Source organism: Budorcas taxicolor, chromosome 5, assembly GCF_023091745.1.
Source record: "Budorcas taxicolor isolate Tak-1 chromosome 5, Takin1.1, whole genome shotgun sequence".
In the NCBI taxonomy this organism is placed as follows: Eukaryota; Metazoa; Chordata; class Mammalia; order Artiodactyla; family Bovidae; genus Budorcas; species Budorcas taxicolor.
The window spans coordinates 16346221-16367073 of record NC_068914.1 but is presented as its reverse complement, the minus strand read 5'-3'; the positions used below and the strand labels follow the sequence as shown (position 1 = coordinate 16367073).

At 37.5% G+C, this 20853-nt stretch overlaps 1 protein-coding gene and 1 non-coding gene across 2 annotated transcripts in view; one reads left to right on the top strand and one right to left on the bottom strand.

Moving 5' to 3' along the window:
• CFAP70 (cilia and flagella associated protein 70) overlaps positions 1-19492 on the bottom strand; it is a 78008-nt gene extending 58516 nt beyond the window's left edge. The window contains exons 1-7 of the mRNA XM_052640446.1: positions 19430-19492; positions 18083-18272; positions 12991-13089; positions 12741-12820; positions 7518-7697; positions 4916-5098; positions 2960-3054 (exon numbers count right to left, since the gene is read on the bottom strand). Coding sequence (XP_052496406.1) covers positions 2960-3054; positions 4916-5098; positions 7518-7697; positions 12741-12820; positions 12991-13089; positions 18083-18272; positions 19430-19492 — 890 coding nt within the window. The remainder of the gene's footprint in view (positions 1-2959; positions 3055-4915; positions 5099-7517; positions 7698-12740; positions 12821-12990; positions 13090-18082; positions 18273-19429) is intronic.
• On the top strand, positions 5436-5508 carry TRNAS-GGA (transfer RNA serine (anticodon GGA)). Its single transcript has one exon. It is a non-coding gene; the product is annotated as a tRNA-Ser (tRNA).
• Positions 19493-20853: the final 1361 nt, after the last annotated feature.

Genomic DNA, 20853 nt, shown 5'->3' with positions numbered 1-20853 from the left:
ATTGCTAGGAAAAGCAAGTTGTAGTTTTTGAGAGCAGTTTGACAATATAAATCAAAAGTCTTTAAAATGTTCATAGTCCTTGACCCAGAAATTCTACTTCTAGCAATTAATTCTAAAGAAATAATCAAACAAGTCTGCACAAAGTACAAAATACATTTATTTCTACTGTGAAAGTAATCACAGTAGGATCTCCAGTGTCACCTTGGACACATAAAGAGCTTGAAAGCTGTCATTCTTGTCTTTACAACAAGAAAAAAGCTGTTCAAATAAAAAATCAATGACTTCTTAGATCCACCTAAGAATTAAGTTCATATGGCAAATCACCACCTTGAAAAATAGAGAAACAAGCAAGTACAGAGAAGCATAGCTAAGATTAGCTTACAGGCATCAGAAGCCACTAGAGCCAGTTTAACTGGTAGAAACACTTTAAAGATAATTGTGAAAAACTGCTGGAGACAGAATGAACTAACCAGAGAGTTAAAAACTCCTGGGTGCCCACTCTTAGGGAGTCTCCACACCTTCTTAGGGTTTAAATCAAGGAGCTCCATCAGATTCTCATGGTGAAAACAGGAGAAAAATTGTCTTAGCAAGAAAGAAGGGAAAAGTAACTGTATTAAAATATGTCCAGAGTGATCTCTGTAATAAAGGCCTGCTCTGTAAGGGAAACTACTTCATCACAGTTTTATTTGACCCAAGGAAAGGGCAATTAGACAACTCTAGCCTTATTTAGCCTTCCTCTCTCACATGAGAAGAGGAAGAAAAAAAGACACACTTATGAAGTCACAACCTCAGAACTCAAACTCATTGAAATACTGAGATTTAATCACAGGATTATAGAAAACTTCCTTTCCCCAACACTTTACCACCATTCAACAGGATCCAGTATAATAACAGTGAATTATAACTGATAATCTGCAAAACACATACCCTATTTGGGAAAAAGCTCTGAGCAAATCCAAAGACAACAGGGAAGGAGTAAAAGGACACTGAAGCCTCTAGCACTTACAGCTATAGTAAGTATTAAATACAGCCTACCTCCCAACCCAGTTAACATGAAACCTCACACTGAAAAACCCAATCACCACATTTCTTATTACCCAAAACATAACGTCCAGCCTTCAAAGGGAAAAAACTACAAGAAATGCTAAAAGTAAGAAAAATACCATCTGAAGAGGCAGAGCTATCATATGAACTAGACTCAGATATGACACAGATTTTGAAATTATCAGGTAGATAATTTAAAATAACTGATTAATATGATAAGGACTCTAATGGAATAAGTAGAAAACACGTAAGAACAGATGGGTAATATAAGTAGAGAGATGGAAGTTCTAAGAAAGAATCAAAAGGAAACGGTGGAAAGCAAAAACACTAACAAAAAAGAAAAATTAATTTGATGGGCTTATCAACAGACTGGACATAACTGAGGGAAAAAAATCTGTGATCTTGAAGCTACTGAGCCAATAAAAATTTTCCAAACTGAAACAGAAAGGAGAAAAAAAATTTTAAATCACAAAAGAATATCTAAGAACTGTGGGACAATTACAAAAGGTATATAGGAATACCAGAAGGGGCAAAAAAATGAGAAAGGAGCAGAAGAAATATTTGAAGTCACAATGGCTGCAAATTTTACCAAATTAATGACAGATACCACAGATCTAGAAAGCTGAGAGCACCAAGCATAATAAATAAATATATATATATATATAAAATCTACCCCTAGGTATATCATATTCAAATTGTAGAAAGCCAAAGAGAAAGAAAATCTTGAACTCAGAGAAAAAAAAACTTACCTATAGAGGAATAAGGATAAGAATTATCTTGGATTTCCTTTCAGAAATGCAAGCAAGAAGAGAATGATGTGTAATACTTACAGTTCTGAAAGAAACGAACTACCAACTTAGAATTCTGTATCTACTGGAATTATCCTTCAAAGATGAAGGAAAGATAGACTTTTAGTCAAACAAAAATGGAAACAAGTTGTGGCCAGTAAACCTGTGATGCATGAAGTGCTAAAAGTCTTCACAGAAAAAGACATGAGATGGGTCGGAAATGTGGATCCATATAAAGACAAGAAGAGAATAAGAATGAAACAGATTTAGGTAAAATAAATTTAAATTTTTTCTTACTTTTAATTAGTCAAATAGATAACTGTTCAAAGTAATAATAGCAACAATACATCCTTAATGAAGTATCAGCAAATCAAACCTAACAATGCACATTTATATTATACACTACGATCACATTGGGTATATAGGAACTCTGAAATATGTGATCAATTTTTTCATAATTCTAAAACTGTTCTAAAAATATCCTATTAACTTAAAAATGTATATATTTTCATTCAGCTAATACATATATTGATAATCCTTTATGTCTCACTTCTCCCTAATCACGAGGTCACTGTGACCAGAGATTGACAGTTAACCACACAAAACTGTGTCATGTTCTGCTTTAGTAAATAAATCCTGATCTGGTATGGGTGGCAACGTGTCCAACAAAACCACACTTTCCTAAGTCTCTTTTTCTTTGAGAGACGGGCAATGAGATGAAAGAAGGTTCTACAAAAAGGGCTAATACAGCCAGCATGTGTCCTTTTTTAATCCATGAGCAGTTGCCTCTCCCAACTTTCTGCCAGGAATGTGACGGTGCAGATCCAAACAGCCATCTTGAACCACGAGATAACCTTGTGTACGGAATGCACACATTAAAGAAGGTAGAGCAAAGAGAAAGAGCCTGCATACCTAACAGTACTGTAGAGCCACCATACATACTAGGTCTGATCTTTTATATGAAGAAGAATCCACCATGGTTAAACCACCATCACTAGAAGCCTGCTATTAGCAGATGTGGTAGAAGAGAATCTCAGATCACCTTAACTCAATTGTAAATAAAAGTATAGTAAAACATTTCTTCCCACAGTCTCTATGGGTTAGACATACTCCCTCCCTCTTCCTACCTGACCACTGCAGGAGGATCAAGGTAGCAGCGACTTTCCAAGTCCCAAGTAATCCTTTTCTTCATGCATTCTGCTTGGTTCCTAAATTCCCTATCCTAGAAAATCATAAGACAGAGACTTTTATTCTCTCAATATGGCATGGTTGCCGCCAGCTCCATCGGAGGGCATTCTTTTAATGGATTTGATCATAATAGTTTTACTACTACTACTATTACTACTCTAAGTATGACTACTACTAAAAACACTAACACCATCTTAAAGTTTTGAGTACTTTACTATTAATAAAGTACACAGAATAAATTACTTATATTATCCTTTTATCAATCCAATACTAACTGCCAAATATTCATTCACGTAACCTCAATCAGTGATTCTCAACCCTGGATGCATATTAGAATTATCTGGAAGCTTTCAAAAACAAAAAATCAAAACTTGGGCATTGGTATTACTTTAAAAGTAAATTCTTATACAATTGACCTGGTTAGAGTTTGGCCAATGTTGTTTTAAAAGCTTTCCATGTGACTATGATGAGCAACCAAGGTTGAGAACTAGTTACCCAAACTAAAATGGAACATAAAATCTAAATATCTAAAATAAAATATCTGATCTAGGTGAAAATATTAATAAAAGTAAAGCATGAATTTTTAGTAATCACAATGATGAGAAAAGACACTACACAATATTTTAAAAATACTGCTAGCCTTATCTCTGGGCTTCCCAAGTGGCTCTATTTAAAATATTTAGAATCAGATGCTAAAGTAATTCAACCACTCACTATCAAATTACTTCATCAAATGTTTCCACTAATGATTATGTTTGTTCAAGACACATTTGCAAATGTGTTTACAGAATTTCCTATGCCCTTGATAAACATATGTTGTAGAAAAATATGAAGGAAGGAACAGAGGGAGAGAGGGCAGGAGGGAAGAAAGGAAGAATCAAAAGAATAATTTCAACAACTTAAACGTCCACCAACAGGAGACTAATTAAGCAAATTTAAGTATGTTCATACTATTTCATATCATATAGCACGTAAAATAAAGAAAAAGAATGAGAATGCTCTCCGTATACTTAGGTAGGAAAAATCTCCATCATATACTATAAAGCAAAAAAAGCAAGTTGCAGAAGTATGTGAGTATGTCACCATTTGTGGAAAAAAATGACAAGGAAAGAATACATGTAGGTATTTGTGTGTATGAATATGTGAAGAAAAAACACACTTTCTGTGCTTCTAATATGATTAAGCACTTTATATAATACTCAGTTAAAAATAAATAAACACTTCACACTTGAAATAAAGCAAAAATAGCATAGTCTTCCTGAAAGGTTCTAGTTCTGAAAACAGCAAGACTTTGAATACTTTCTGTAAATCCAGACTCCCTAAAGAAAAACAATCTGATCCCTGACTTTTACTATGTCGATGTCTATAAGCCAGTCTTTCCGAAATCTGACTCCCTTGCGCCCTTTGTGAGGAATCTTTAGGAAACTTCACTTTTCTAAACATTTTTGCTTCTGAGTCTTCCTTTGATTATGTACTTTTGCTTTATTTATATTCATAAAAAGTATCCGAAAGGGAACACAAGAAACTATAGTGAAGGTTAACTATCAGGGTGATGATCGAGGAAGGAATTAGGAAGAAGAGGCAAGGAAGAGCAGGGAGACTTTAACTGCATCTCTCTTCATGCTTTTTCAACTTGTGACTATATTATAACCTACTCATAAATAAATAAATTGCAAATGAGATAAACAGTAAAATATGAATTAAATCAATTATTTTGGTTGTTGGACTTAAGTCGGGAAATATTTTAATCAGATTTTAATAGATAATTGTTTTGACATAACTGTTTTAAGAGGTAATGGATGTATATGAGTTACAGTGATTTACAAACTATAAACATGTTTTATCATAGGTCAGTGCACTGAGATTACCACCAAAAAACCATCTAATTCTTTCACCTCAGGGTGGTTGAGTTCCCCTTCTTCTTCCTCATAAGGACCACCAACGATGAAACTATCAGGAATGTTATTAGCTCCAGGAGCCAGAATGTTGGCAATAGGCCATTTTTTGGGCCGAGGAACAGGTTCTCTTTCCCCTCCAACCTTCAGAGTTCCATTCTTGAAGAAGATGGGATAGTCCTTCTATATAACAGGAAATTTTGTAAAAGACTCTGAAGTGGACAAAAAAAGATTATCGAAGTGTCTTTTCAATGGAGTATCAGGTATTGTCTAACAGACCCTTCTGGGATTATCTGAGTCTAAAGAGGGGCCTATGTCCTTCATTTGTCTTTGTGCTATTTTATAATTCTTTAATTTATAGAAAATTGATAATAATGCAAATTATTCTTGTCCATAGATATGCACATGTATTTTGTCCAGTAAAAATATAACTCATTATTCCCCTATGGCTGATGATAAGGTTTGAATTATCAGCAAATATATTATAACTTTCCTGGTTGCTTACCAAGAAATAGGGGCTTCCCTGGTAGCTCAGAGGTTAAAGCGTCTGCCTGGAATGCAGGAGACCCGGGTTTGATCCCTGGGTCAGGGAAGATCTCCTGGAGAAGGAAATGGCAACGCACTCCAGTACTCTTGCCTGGAGAATCCCATGGGATCTCCTGGAGAAGGAAATGGCAACGCACTCCAGTACTCTTGCCTGGAGAATCCCATGGAGGGAGCCTGGTAGGCTACAGTCCATGGGGTCGCAAAGAGTCGGACACGACTGAGCGACTTCACTTTCACTTACCAGGAAAAGGTAAGCAACCTTACCTCTGAACAAATCTGGGTCATTTGTTCAGATTCTTGTTTGAATTGGTTTAATCCCTTTATTTCATTTTATACTTATATGAGAGTCACAATGTATCGTTTTAAAAATTCTTTTACAAAACAAATGTGACAAAGGCCAAAAATATAAACATTTTTATATTTGCAATTCATCCAAAATAAACTTGCAACAGGAAATTGGCAAAGTCTATAAAGAGATAATTTAGAGAAAAGCAAATCAGAAAATCCAACATTTAAATAAAAACATGCTAAATATCATGAATAAGTGAAATGCACATTAAAACCATGAGATATCATTTTAAACCGCAGATTGGGAGAGTCAAAGTCTGAAAATATTAAGTGTTGACAGCACTGTAAAGTTAATGGTATTCTTACACATAGTTGATGGACATGTAAATTGGTATAACTATGGAAAGCAATTTTGTAGTCTATTATAAAAGTTAAAATTGGCATAACCTGTAAGTCAACTATTCTAATTCTTTGAGTTAAGTTTTAAAACTTCTGTGAAGGAGGGGCCTTTACGGGATGGTAGAGTAACAGTCTTTGAAAATCTGCTCTTCAAAAAAAAAAAACCCAATAATACTAGCAAAAATTGACAAAATTAAGGATGTCAAAACCATTCAATATGGACAGGACAGTCTTTCCAACAAATGGTTCTAAGAAGACTAGTTATTCACATGCAAAAGAATGAGACTGGTTCTTACCTAACACCATATACAAAAATTAACTCAAAAATGGATCAAAGGCCAAAACATAAGAGCTAAAACTATAAAATTGTTAGATGCAAACACAGGGGAAAAGCCTCTAGACACTGCATTTGGCAATGATTTCTTCGTTATAACAAAATTTAAAAATGGATAAATAGAACTTCATCAAAATTGAAAACTCTGGGGCATCAAAAGATACTAACCAGCATAAGAAAAGGCAACCAACAAAATGGGAGAAAATACTTACAAATCACACAGCTGATAAGGGATTAACAGCTAAAAAATATAAAGGACTCCTAAAATGCCAACAACAAAAAGACAAACAACCCAGGTCAGAAATGAGCAAAGCACTTGAATAGATATTTCCCCAAAGAAGATATAAAATGGCCAATAAGCACATGAAAAGATGCTCAGCATCCTTTAATTTTTATTTCACTAGGGAAATATAAATCAAAACACAAGGTCTGCTACTTCATACCTATTAAAATGGCTATTATGAAAAAAGAAAATAACAAGAGTTGGTAAATATTAGAGAAACTGCACTGCAGGTGGGAGTGCTGAATGGTGAAAAGGAATTGGAGATTTCTATGCATAAAAAGTGTGAAATGGCAATAACACAGATGGAACTATTATACTTTTTTAGCAAGCAATTAGAAAAACTCTTTTAAGAGCCTCAAAAGACCCATACACATCATTCTATAGAAATCTGGACTAAGAAAATAACTTGGAAGTGAAAGACTCTAACGTAAAACACTATACAAAATTTACAATATATATGCAAAAAGTAATCTTTGTAGAAATACGACTTCCAAAAATTGTCAGTTTTTAAGTGATTCACATATTTTCCACAATAAATATGTATTTATTGATATAAATTATACACAGACTATATGTAACATGTAAACTATAAAATTAACATCCATGTATAAAAAAAAGTAAACTTGATTTTTTTTGAGCCTAAAAAACTCAGCTGTTAACAGAGCTTGCTTTGAATAAAATCTTAGAAGGAGAAGAAGAGAGAGCCATACGAGTGTCTAAATCTGTATGAATATCGGGCTGTAAGTCTTTACCTCTCCAGCTGACGGAACCTGCATACCAACCATGTAGTTCTGCAGCGGCCCTATTGGAATGAAGGATTCAGGCACAGAGTAGGCAGCCTCCAATGTGACCTTCAGAAGACTGCCTCCTGAGATCTGGGCTGGGGTCAATAAGGGCTCCGCGACAAATACTTTAACTTCAAGGCTGCACTGCTATAAAAGAGTAAAATTACACAGAAATTTCAAAACGCCAGTGGCCTCCCCAGGTTGCACATTATCTCTCTTGAATCTTACATCACTGTTCAAGGTAAGAAGGTCAGGTTTAATTATTTCCATACAGAGGAGTCAAATAACTCTTTCTAGGTCCCATAATTTAGAGATAAAGCCAAGAAGAGAATCTTATCTCAAAGTTAGAGCCCTTCCTTTCTGAGGGCAAGTATGAATACAAATACATATAGACAAGGAATCAGAAAGTTTTATGCCAAAATGTTATTAATAGTTGCACATGAGTGAGTGAGATTAGGGTGCTTTTATTGCCAGTCTGCATTTTATGATTATTTCTGTAATTTAAATATAGAGCTGAAAAAAATTTTATGTTTTTTATTAAATATTTTAAAATCATGTTCTTCAACATATTTCTGTTTTTCAAAGGTGAAAAAGTATTTCTGGCAGCATGAAAAGCTCTAGGAATGAACTTTTTTAGTAAGGCTACCAAGATTTGATCATAGCAAATATCCTCTTCCAACAACACAAGAGAAGACTCTACACATGGACATCACTAGATGGCCAACACCGAAATCAGACTGATTATATTCTCTGCAGCCAAAGATGGAGCAGCTCTATACAGTCAGCAAAAACAAGACCGGGAGCTGACTGTGGCTCAGATCATGAACTCCTTATTGTCAAATTCAGACTTAAATTGAAGAAAGGGGGGAAAACCACGAGACCATTCGTGTATGACCTAAATCAAATCCCTTATAACTATACAGCGGAAGTGAAAAACAGATTTAAGGGACTAGATCTGATAGACAGAGTGCCTGATGAACTATGGATGGAGGTTCGTGACATTGTACAGGAGACAGGGAGCAAGACCATCCCCAGGAAAAAGAAATGCAAAAAAGCAAAATGGCTGTCTGAGGAGGACTTACAAATAGCTGTGAAAAGAGGAGAAGCAAAAGGCAAAGGAGAAAAGGAAAGATATAAGCATCTGAATGCAGAGTTCCAAAGAATAGCAAGGAGAGATAAGAAAGCCTTCCTCAGTGATCAATGCAAAGAAATAGAGGCAAACAATAGAATAGGAAAGACTAGAGATCTCTTCAAGAAAATCAGAGATATCAAGGGAACATTTCATGCAAAGATGGGCTCGATAAAGGACAGACATGGTAGGGACCTAACAGAAGCAGAAGATATTAAGAAGAGGTAGCAAGAATACACAGAAAAACTGTACAAAAAAGGTCTTCACGACCCAGATAATCACAATGGTGTGATCACTCACCTAGAGCCAGACATCCTGGAATGTGAAGCCAAGTGGGACTTAGGAAGCATCACTATGAACAAAGCCAGTGGAGGTGATGGAATTCCAATTGAGCTATTTCAAATCCTGAAAGATGATTCTGTGAAAGTGCTGCCCTCAATATGCCAGCAAATTTGGAAAACTCAGCAGTGGCCACAGGACTGGAAAAGGTCAGTTTTCATTCCAATCCCAAAGAAAGGCAATGCCAAAGAATGTTCAAACTACCACACAACTGCACTCATCTCACACGCTAGTAAAGTGATGCTCAAAATTCTCCAAGCCAGGCTTCAGCAATACGTGAACTGTGAACTTCCTGATGTTCAAGCTGGTTTTAGAAAAGGCAGAGGAACCAGAAATGACATTGAAAGATCTGCTAGATTATCGAAAAAGCAAGAGAGCTCCAGAAAAACATCTATTTCTGCTTTATTGACTATGCCAAAGCCTCTGACTGTATGGATCACAATAAACTGTGGAAAATTCTGAAAGAGATGGGAATACCAGACCACCTGACCTGCCTCTTGAGAAACCTATATGCAGGTCAGGAAGCAACAGTTAGAACTGGACATGGAACAACAGACTGGTTCCAAATAGGAAAAGGAGTACGTCAAGGCTGTAGATTGTCACTCTGCTTATTTAACTTCTATGCAGAGTACATCATGAGAAACACTGGGCTGGAGGAAGCACAAGCTGGAATCAAGATTGCCGGGAGATATATCAATAACCTCAGATATGCAGATGACACCACCCTTATGGCAGAAAGTGAAGAAGAACTAAAGAGCCTCTTGATGAAAGTGAAAGTGGAGAGTGAAAAAGTTGGCTTAAAGCTCAAAATTCAGAAAACTAAGATCATGGCATCTGGTCCCATCACTTCATGGGAAATAGATGGGGAAACAGTGGAAACAGTGGCTGACTTTATTTTTCTGGGCTCCAAAATCACTGCAGATGTTGATTGCAGCCATGAAATTAAAAGACACTTACTCCTTGGAAGGAAAGTTATGACCAACCTAGATAGCATATTGAAAAGCAGAGACATTACTTTGCCAACAAAGGTCCATCTAGTCAAGGCTATGGTTTTTCCAGTGGTCATGTATGGATGTGAGAGTTGGACTGTGAAGAAAGCTGAGCACCGAAGAATTGATGCTTTTGAACTGTGGTGTTGGAGAAGACTCTTGAGAGTCCCTTGGACTGCAAGGAGATCCAACCAGCCCATTCTAAAGATCAGTCCTGGGTGTTCATTGGAAGGACTGATGTTGAAGCTGAAGCTCCAGTACTTTGGCCACCTGATGTGAAGAGCTGACTCACTTGAAAAGACCCTGATGCTGGGAAAGATTGAGGGCAGGAGAAGAAGGGGACGACAGAGGATGAGATGGTCGGATGGCATCACTGACTCAATGGCCATGGGTTTGGGTGAACTCTGGGAGTTGGTGATGGACAGAGAGGGCTGGCGTGCTGCAGTCCATGGGGTCGCAAAGAACTGGACACGACTGAGCGACTGAACTGAATTGATCTGAAGCAGGGGAAGAGATGAGATCGTATTTACTTTTAAGTCACTCTGCAAGCAGTGGGAAGGCAGAACTGGAGGAAAGCAAAGGCAGTTACAAGTCTACTTGTAATGTTCCAGGTGAGAGATTATAAGGTGGTAAAGTGTAAGAATAAAGCTAAGAAGAGAGATTCCAAAGGCACTCACTGAGGATACAGAAAAGGCTGGATTTGGTGCAGGGCCAATTTGCAGGTTAGTGTCAGAGTCTGGGTGAGCAGTCATGGAAGTAATATAGATTCTATAGATGTCCTGTGATTTATGAATGAGTGATGCCACTATCCAAAATAAAGTAAAAGGAAGATGCTAAGTTCAGTTTTAAAATGTTGAGTGGAATTTCATTATAGAGAAATCAGTCGGTAATTGTAAAGTCTGACATTCTGAAATTCAGGAGAGGGGTCTGAAGACTTTTAATTCAGCAGCTCCAGCTCAGATCCCTTTCCTGAATTTCAGAATGTCAGACTTTACATGTGAAATTCATGGATGATACCCTTCCCCTCAAATTTATGGATGATAGCCCTTCCCTAGGAATTGAACACAGATTAAGAGAAGAAGGTGACCAAGGACAGAACCTTCATACTAAGCAACAGATAGAGGAAAGAGAGGAGCTTCAGTGGTGAGTCAGACTGTAAAGAATCTGCCTGCAGTGCAGGAGCCCTGGCTTGAATCCCTGGGTCGGAAAGATCCCCTGAAGAAGGGAATGGCAACCCACTCCAGCATTCTTGCCTGGGAAATCCCATGGACAGAGGGGTCTGGTGGGCTACAGTTCATGGGGCTGCAAACAGTCAGACATGACTTAGTAACTACCACCACCACCACCAGGGGAAAGAGATGCAATTCAGGAAGCTAAGAAGGTAGACTCAGTGAGCTAGAAATCAGAATACCAAAGGGAGGAAAGCTTTTTAAGCAGGAGAGACATTGGAGAATGTGGTATCTCTGATCAATATGTCTCCGAGAAGATAAGTGGAATGTCCCTCAGGTTTCTAATTTGTATTATTGAATATGATAAGGAATACCAGATGACAAATTGAAGTCTCCTTTTCAAGGACAGGTTTATGTCATTTTAGCATCTGAGTCTTGAAAAAACTAGTATATATGCTACTATATAAAATTAGTGAGAACTCTTGTCATATATTTTTTCCTTGAGTATGTGAAGCAATTAAACACAGGAATATTATGAGCAGAGGTCATGAGGACTGACAAATCATTTGACTAACTTTTCCCCTACAGTGATTTAAAGGAAATCAACAGCACAGAGGCTGGGACACTGGACCAAGGAAGGCAAATTGAGCTCAAATATCTACCTCTTTCCAGCATATGAAATGACAGAAAGATACTAAATGATTATCCTTATCATCAATAAAACAATAATGCTATAACAGCCCAAGAACAAGAAACACCATCCCTGGACTACACAGTTTTAGGAATCCTTGACAGACAGAAAGAAAATTAAATCAGACCGACCAAAAAAAAAACAGGAAAAAAACAATCATATCCTAGAATAAGAGGAGAGAATCACAGCAGATGTAGGAGTGGATTGTGGCAGAATCCACAAGAATCAGGAAGGGCCCACCTCAACTGTTAAACAGGGAACTGCATTCAGAATAGTTGGGACAGTTGGGCCTTTCTCTCTCCTTTGCTTGTGCAAAACAGAAGGCAGCTGTGGTGTCTGCTGAAGAGTGAGTGTGTACCTGCACAAGAATGGTAACAGCAGTGCCTCAAGAATCTGCTGATGCCAGGAGAAACTGAAACAAGGCCCAGAACACAAACCAGTAGCACAGCCTACCGATTCATGCTTCCCCTCTTCCGGTGGTCAGGGGCAGGCTACCATGCAGAAACTGTGTTAGCTGACTCATATACTATTTAATTTAACCCACCAGGACATAGTTAAAGAGGTATTTTGATGGGTAAACCTTCCCTATATATACCCCGGGGCAAAGTAACAGATATCTACTCTGTGTCCATATACCCCACCCCATCATTTAATCACACTGGTGGTCATAACTTTTGATGAGTGGACTATGAACTCCTAAGGTAGGATTCTGCCTTTTTTATCTTTGTTTCCCAGAACCTAACACTATGTGTGCCTGTGAAAAGAAGGAAAGAAGGTGCCTGACGAATTAGACTCAACTAAATTGAACCTTAAGAGCAGACAGTCTTGACTGAACATCAGGCTGAAATGTTGGAGAGTTAAAACTCTGATTACCTTAACACCTGATCGAAAAGGTTCTATGGGCGAACCTGGCACAGGGTGCAGTGGTACCACTGTTTCAAACGAACTTTCTCCTGTGAAAAGAAGCCCAGGTCAAGCCAAAAAAGGAAGGGTTTTGCAGAGATAGCTGTGCTCATCTTTTCATCGCATCTCTCAAATTCATTGCGGGTGATTTTTGCACTTCTCTGGAACTAAGTTTTATGGGCTTGGTTATTTCTGCTGTTGAGCAAATCACACATCTGACCTTCCAGCAGAGGAAGAAGGTCCACCACAGCTTGACCAAGAACCATGGTCTTCTCCTCTTTCTGTTTCTTTTCCTTTGGTAAAACTTCAGTCACTGTTACTAGAAAAATCAAAACAAAGAAATGAGAATATGTCTAACTCACAAATCAGATAACCAAGGTACAAACAAACAAAGCACTGTCACAGAGAAGCAAGTTAAGAGAAATGAACTGGAAACTCGAGAAGGCACTGTTATTAGCAACTTCCAGTGGTAGATGCTGGACCTTCTCAGTGACTTATTAAACTTCTTTCCATGCAAATTATTTTTAAAAAGGATTTTAGATCATAATCATGTACACACATCAGTATAAATTTACTGATACATATGACTGTAACAAAGCTTCACATAATATTCATCCTTACTAGCTCAAAATCCTTAGGTATTTTCTATTATGCTTCATGTATAAGAAATTACTGGTCATGACTCCCTCAATCAATTTTCAGAAAGACTAAAAATCACCATCTGTAGTTTGAAAACACTGTTCCAGATCTTCCCATATTGCCCAGCATAGGACTTAGCACACCTTGGAGTAATTTATAGAGCATGCAAGGTATGTACCAGGCTTTTCACTGCAGCATCATTCCTTGTATGTGTTGATATTTATTATGAAAAATTTCAAATATGTAAAAATGAGTAGCACAGATGGTAAAGAATCTGCCTGCAATGCAGGAGACCTGGGTTCAATCCCTGGGTTGGGAAGATCCCCTGGAGAAGGAAACGGCAACCCACTCCAGTATTCTTAGCTGGAAAACCCCATAGACAGAGGAGCCTGGTGGGCTACAGTCCATGGGGTCACAAAGAGTTGGACGCGACTAACACACACACACAGTATAATGAATATCCCTATTAAGCTTATATGCAGAGTACATCATGAGAAACGCTGGGCTGGAAGAAGCACAAGCTGGAATCAAGATTGCCGGGAGAAATATCAATAACCTCAGATAGGCAGATGACATCACCCTTATGGCAGAAAGTGAAGAAAGTGAAGAGCCTCTTGATGAAAGTGAAAGAGGAGAGTGAAGAAGCTAGCTTAAAACTCAACATTCAGAAAACTAAGATCATGGCATTCAGTCCCATCACTTCATGGGAAATAGATGGAGAAACAGTGGAAGCAGTGGCTGACTTTATTTTTCTGGGCTCCAAAATCACTGCAGATGGTGGCTGCAGCCATGAAATTAAAAGATGCTTACTCCTTGGAAGAAAAGTTATGACCAACCTAGACAGCATATTGAAAAGCAGAGACATTACCTTGCCAACAAAGGTCCATCTAGTCAAGGCTATGGTTTTTCCAGTGGTCATGTATGGATGTGAGAGTTGGACTGTGAAGAAAGCTGAGTACCGAAGAACTGATGCTTTTGAACTGTGGTGTTGGAGAAGACTCTTGAGAGTCCCTTGGACTGCAAGGAGATCCAACCAGTCCATTCTGAAGGAGATCAGTCCTGAGTGTTCACTGGAAGGACTAATGCTGAAGCTGAAACTCCAATACTTTGGCCACCTCATGCGAAGAGCTGACGCATTGGAAAAGACCCTGATGCTGGGAGGGATTGGGGGCAGGAGGAGAAGGGGATGACAGAGGATGAGATGGCTGGATGGCATCACCAACTCTATGGACGAGAGTTTGGGTGAACTCCGGGCACTGGTGATGGACAGGGAGGCCTGGCGTGCTGCGGTTCATGGGGTCGCAAAGAGTCAGACACAACTGAGCGACAACTGAACTGGACTGATAACCATCACGGAGGTTTAACAATAGTTAGCATATACTTGCTTCAGGTTTGTGGAAATACTTCCAAGTGAGTTACAGACATCTTTACATTTTACTCCCAGATATTAAATCCAAGATACAGTACTTTCCTACATAACCACAACACCTCTATCACATCTAGTAAATATGCACAACAGCATTAAATATAATGCCTTACTTAATGCATCTAATGCCCAGTCTACATCTAACATTTCTCAACTGTCCTAAAATTTATTCTGTAGCTGGTTTGTATCAAAGGCCACATGTTGCAATTGGCTGTCATGTTTCTTCATGTTCTTTTCATTTACAACCGTCCCTCCTCCCACATATGTTTTTTTAATATGGCACTGCTTTCTTGAAGACATCAGGACAGTTATAGAGAATATCTCACCTTCTGGATTCATCTTTTTTCTTTCTCACTGCATTTATTTCTCAATCCTTGTTTCCTCTAAATTTAGGTTCCTCTGTCAGCATTTCTAGCAAAGTTAATACAATTTGGTAACATACTTGTCTAAATGTTACATTATTAAACTCTGTGATCTTGCTAATTGTGAAAATGGAATCTCTGCTTAATTTTATTTCTCGTATTAAAGTGAGACTGAACATTTTCCATATGTTTAACGGTAAGTTATGTTTCTTTATCTGTGAAATTTTCCTATCTCTTTCATATGCTTTGTGCATTTATCCATTAGGTTCTACGTGTTTTCTTCATTGGCATATAGGAGCTCTTTAAAGGGAAAGTACAGAACTACAAACTGTGTCTCAGTTTGTGATATCTTATAGTTGCTTATGTAAAATGTATTTTGTTTTCCTTCTGTGGCTTCTGCATTGGTAAAATACTTAGAAAGGCTTCACTACTCTGTTTGTTTAATTATGGTACATAATTTAATTTTGTACGTACATTTTATCCATCTATAATTTATAATTCAAAAAGATACATAATTCAAAAAATTCAAAAAAGACACATGTACCCTTGTTCATAGTAGCACTATTCACAATAGCCAAGACATGGACACAACTTAAATGTCCATCCACAGATGAATGGATAAGGAGGATACATACACACACATACACACACACACACACACACACACACACACACACACACACACATAATGGAATTGAAATGAGGCCATTTGCAGCAACATGGATGCAACCAGAGATTACCATTTTAAGTGAAGTAAGTCGAAAAAAGAAAGACAACTACCATATGATATCACTTATATGTGGAAACTAAAATATGGCACAAAAAAGTGGATATATATGTATGTGTAACTGACTCTTTGCTGTATGGCAGTAACTAACACAACACTGTAAATCAACTATACTCCAATAAAAACTTTTTAAATTAAAAAAGTCCTCATAAGTCAAATTATAGTATATCTTAATGTGAACATTCAAAATGACAGTTGCAATTTAAACATATCTCAAGGCTACTAATGTTAATAATAAAAAAGACAAAACAAAACAAAAATAAATAAATAAAATATGGCACAAATGAACCTATCCATAAAACAGAAACAGACTCACAGACACAGACAACAGACTTGTGGCTGCCAAGGCAAAGTGGGTAAGGGAGAGGGACGGACTGGGAGTGTGAGGTCAATAAGTCAAACTCTCAAGTTTAGAATGGATAAACCACAAGGTCCTACTGTATAGCACGGGGAACTATATCTAATCTCCTGGGATAAACCATAATGGAAAAGAATATTTTTAAAAAATGCATGTATGTGTATAACTGAGTCACTTTGTTGTACAGTAGAAATTAGCACTGAAGAAAAGTTACCTGACTCAAAATAGCCTGGAGCTAACACTCCCCTTCAGGTTCTCCCCACCATTCTATGCAAAACAAAGAACTCTCACACAAAGGAAAACAATGGACATTAAGGTTGATTACATGCAGCTCCCAGCTGGTCCAGCCTCTGGCCGATCTCCAAAATTCCTTGCCCCAGCCATTTAAGAGATAACTACTCCGAACAACATTGGAGAAGAACAGGGCCCCCTTAAGACCGTAACTTTTCACATACATGCCTATATATACTTACTCATTTCTTAGGTTAGTGCAGCAGCTCGCTAATCTGACTGCTGCCCCTTCTTGCCTCTAAAGGTGATCTGTTCCTATAAAGTGCCAGTCTCGTTCTTTTTCTGAACCTCGCCTTCTATAACTCCCTTACCTTACAAGCACAACATTAGAAATCAACTGTACTTCAATAAAAATAAATAAACAAAATAAAACTTTTAAATCACACTATCAAAAAAAAGGATATGGATTAAAACAAAATAAAACAAAAAAAGACTTAGCCTAGAATATAGGTTTAGGGACAAAGTGTTTCAGAGATAATATTATGTAGCTAGCAACTGTAAAAGTGTGAATATAGAAACTGTCCATTTATTTATCCATTCATTCTTTCAACAAATATTTTTTAGCCCTTTTATATCCCAGATATTTCTAGGTGCTAGAAATTCTGAAATAAGACACTGCCTGATTTCAAAAAGTGTCTCTAAAAAGGAAGATAGTTAAAAACTGCTCTACAGTATGGTGAATATACTGAAGTACAGATAGGGTTGCCAGATGCCCAATTAAATATGAATTTCAGATAACACATAATTTTTTAGTGTAAATATGTCTCAAATAGTTTTTTGCTTTTTTTTTTCCCCCCTAAATCTAACAGCCCTAAATATAAGAATACAAAGGAAAAGCTTCCAAACCAGCTTAGGAGACCAATGCTGCAAAGTCCAATTATATGTCTATTCATTTATGACCATGGATTTATTTGAGGATTATCTCCATTCTTGTTTGACTGTTAACAGAACTTACTAGTTACTAAATAGTTATTAAATAATATTTTTAGGGAAATTAAAATGAGTTGTACACATGAACAGATCAAATTATCTATATATCACTGGTTTTGCTTTCAAACTTGGGGTTCCTTTTTTTCATAAGAGAGTATGTTTACTTCTTTCTATATTATTGCTTACTGTTTCTTTAAAATTGTACAAATTCTCTCTCTTTTTTTGATCATATATGTGTTTTATTATCAACTGCTGGAAAGAATAAAGCCAATTTGGAAAAAAAATTTAAAATCATTTTTAAAAGTCCAGTTACATGTCAAAAGGTCTTTGATACAAACTGATTAAAATTAGCAGGTTATGGTGACAGCTGCCAGAACCAGGTAAGACTCAAATTATTCTGTGTTATTTCTAAATTAAAAAGGTTAAGATGTGTTCATCTGTCCCAACAAGATCTACTAAATACCTCAGAATACCCTGATCATTCACATAATTAATGTATCTAGAATCACAAGGACTTACAGAACACAGGTTTGTGGGCGAGGTCATCTAAAGCGATTCCTCCTCCTTCAGGATTGAACTCAAAGCTGCAAGTGAAGTTGTATTTTGCAGTTCCTTCTGGAGAAACAGTAATTTTTGCAGAGTCTCCCAGAACCACTTGATTGAATTCTGCACGAATAAAGGTAACTGAAGTATCTCCTTTAAAACCTTTCTGTTGACAGAAACATACTTTACAATTATATTCAAATAAAGAATTTTCCCACATGTCTGGCAACCCATTGTGACTTAAACTGACACATTTCAAACATTTTTCTAACAAGCTATACCACAGATACAAATGGGGGAAGTAGAAAGTCATTAAACAAATACAGTTGCAGCTAAATGCAATATTCTATTTAAAGGCCATTAAGTTGGAAGTTTTGAAAAATAAGTTATTGTGTTTATATGATTATAAAAGCACACTGGAAATTTTTTATGATTTTGTTTTAATTGGAGTGGAAGTTTTGAAAAAGTGAGGAAAGCACATAGAAAAACTAATTACCTGTAATAATATATTTTCTAGTGTTTTGCTGTTATGTAGATATATATATACACATTTATATATACCTTTAAAATAAAGTAGAGATCATTTATTATATCCTGTTTTGGAATAAGCTGTTTGACTTCATAGTACTGAATGAATATTTTGACATTTCATTATTCTTTTAAAGTTTAATAGTTATACTGCAGTTTCACCAAATGAAATTAATCACAAGAGAAGCTCTGGAAGAATTCAGATCCTTTTCAGGAGAAAGGAACTGCTGTTTAGGAAAATGAAAACCAGCTGTTTTACCCTCATTAAGTTTAGTATTTAAATTGCCAGGTATTTTATACACACTAACATGACTTGCAGATTATGCTGCTGCTGCTGCTAAGTCGCTTCAGTCATGTCTGACTCTGTGCGACCCCATAGACGGCAGCCCACCAGGCTCCCCCATCCCTGGGATTCTCTAGGCAAGAATACTGGAGTAGGTTGCCATTTCCTTCTCCAATGCATGAAAGTGAAAAGTCAAAGTGAAGTCGCTCAGTCGTGTCCGACTCTTCGCGACCTCATGGACTGCAGCCTACCAGGCTCCTCCATCCATGGGATTTTCCAGGCAAGAGTACTGGAGTACAGGAACACTGAGAAGGAAGTGCCATTACTATGTAAAGCCATGGGATTTGGTGGGACAGAAACATGCAGAACTCCATTCCTCCTGCTAATGTTCCCAACACATTCTTGCCCAAGCCGCAATAGGATGACTGACAGGGAGACAGGAGGCTAAAGACAAAAGTGCTCTCAAGAACGAATAAACTAGGGACTTCCAGAATTCCCGAAAATAACTTTACCAAGTCATATCCCTCTGTCACAGTGATCTGCACAGGTCTGCCTGTCGATGACACCTGCTCCATATCAGCACCTGGGCAAAACCTCTCTGGTCTTCTTTGAGCTCTGTGAACATAAGAAGTGAATCTGTTCCCTTATATTCTACAGCTGCACAACTATCCACATTACATCATAACCAATACCAGGGGAAAACCTAGGGAAATGCCTTACTCCAGTACTGCTTTGTCCTCTTTCCAACCATTGATGCCAGACAGGCAGTGCTTTAGGGAGCTAGTCACAAGGATGACTCTGCTGGTTAGTGCTAAAAAATCCTCTTTATACATGTAACTACCCATTACGAGCAAATTATGACAAGGCACGTGAAGTGAAGTCGCTCAGTCGTGTCCGACTCTTTGTGACCCCATGGGCTGTAGCCTACCAGGCTCCTCCCTCCATGGGATTTTCCAGGCAAGAGTACTGGAGTGGGTTGCCCTTTCCTTCTCCAGGGGATCTTCCCTGAGCCAAGGATCGCAGCTGGGTCTCCCGCATTCCAGGCAGATTCCAGGCAGACGCTTTAACCTCTGAGCCACCAGGGAAGCCCAGGCAAAGAGGGTAGGAATGCCATCACCCCACCTCCCATCCCCCACATCCTTCATAGTGGTTTTGGTAGCTTTTTTCTTTTTTTTTTCTGATGTGCAAGACTCCCCTCAAGGGTTATTTAAGCTCTCAGTTTTAGAAAAACACATTTTGATAACAAGAAAGAAGCAACCATACAGAATGTTAGCCCACTGAAAAAAGTTCTGACATATGTCTTATTTAGTCAAAGATATTTTCAAATGATTTTACAACACTAAGGACACACTTTCAAAAATAAAGTGGATAGCTGTTAAGGAAAAAAAAGGTCATATTTTCTGACTCAATTAAAAATGGAACTTAATGCAATTCCAACATTTTCATAGGATACACTTTGTTAAGTGTGTCTAGGCTAGTGGTAAAAAAAAAAAAAAAAGATATTGCTGTCCCCAAGCTTCTGCCTCTTTCTAACAACTCGCTCACTTTCCGTTACCTACAAGTCTCAGATCACTTGCGAAACGTTATGTCTCCAGGCTGACTTAGGGCCTAAGTGGCCCTGACAACTTTCTTACCAAGTTTACATTTGAAATGATCTTGTATATAAGTTTCCTTTTTTCTTTTTCAAAAGCAGTACACGAATTAGGCCTTCACTAGCCTGACCCTGGAGAAATGCCTAACTTTTCTGGGCCTCAGTGTCACCTTCCGTAAAACGGATACTATAACCTGACCTGTTACACATTTGTTGTGAATATCCACTAAAATAGTAAAACTGCTTAATCAATGAAGCACTTCACAAAAGGTGTTATTGACAGGCACTACTTGAGTGCTACTGAATGCTCAATTACTCCTTTAAAGACAAGTAATCTGTCACACA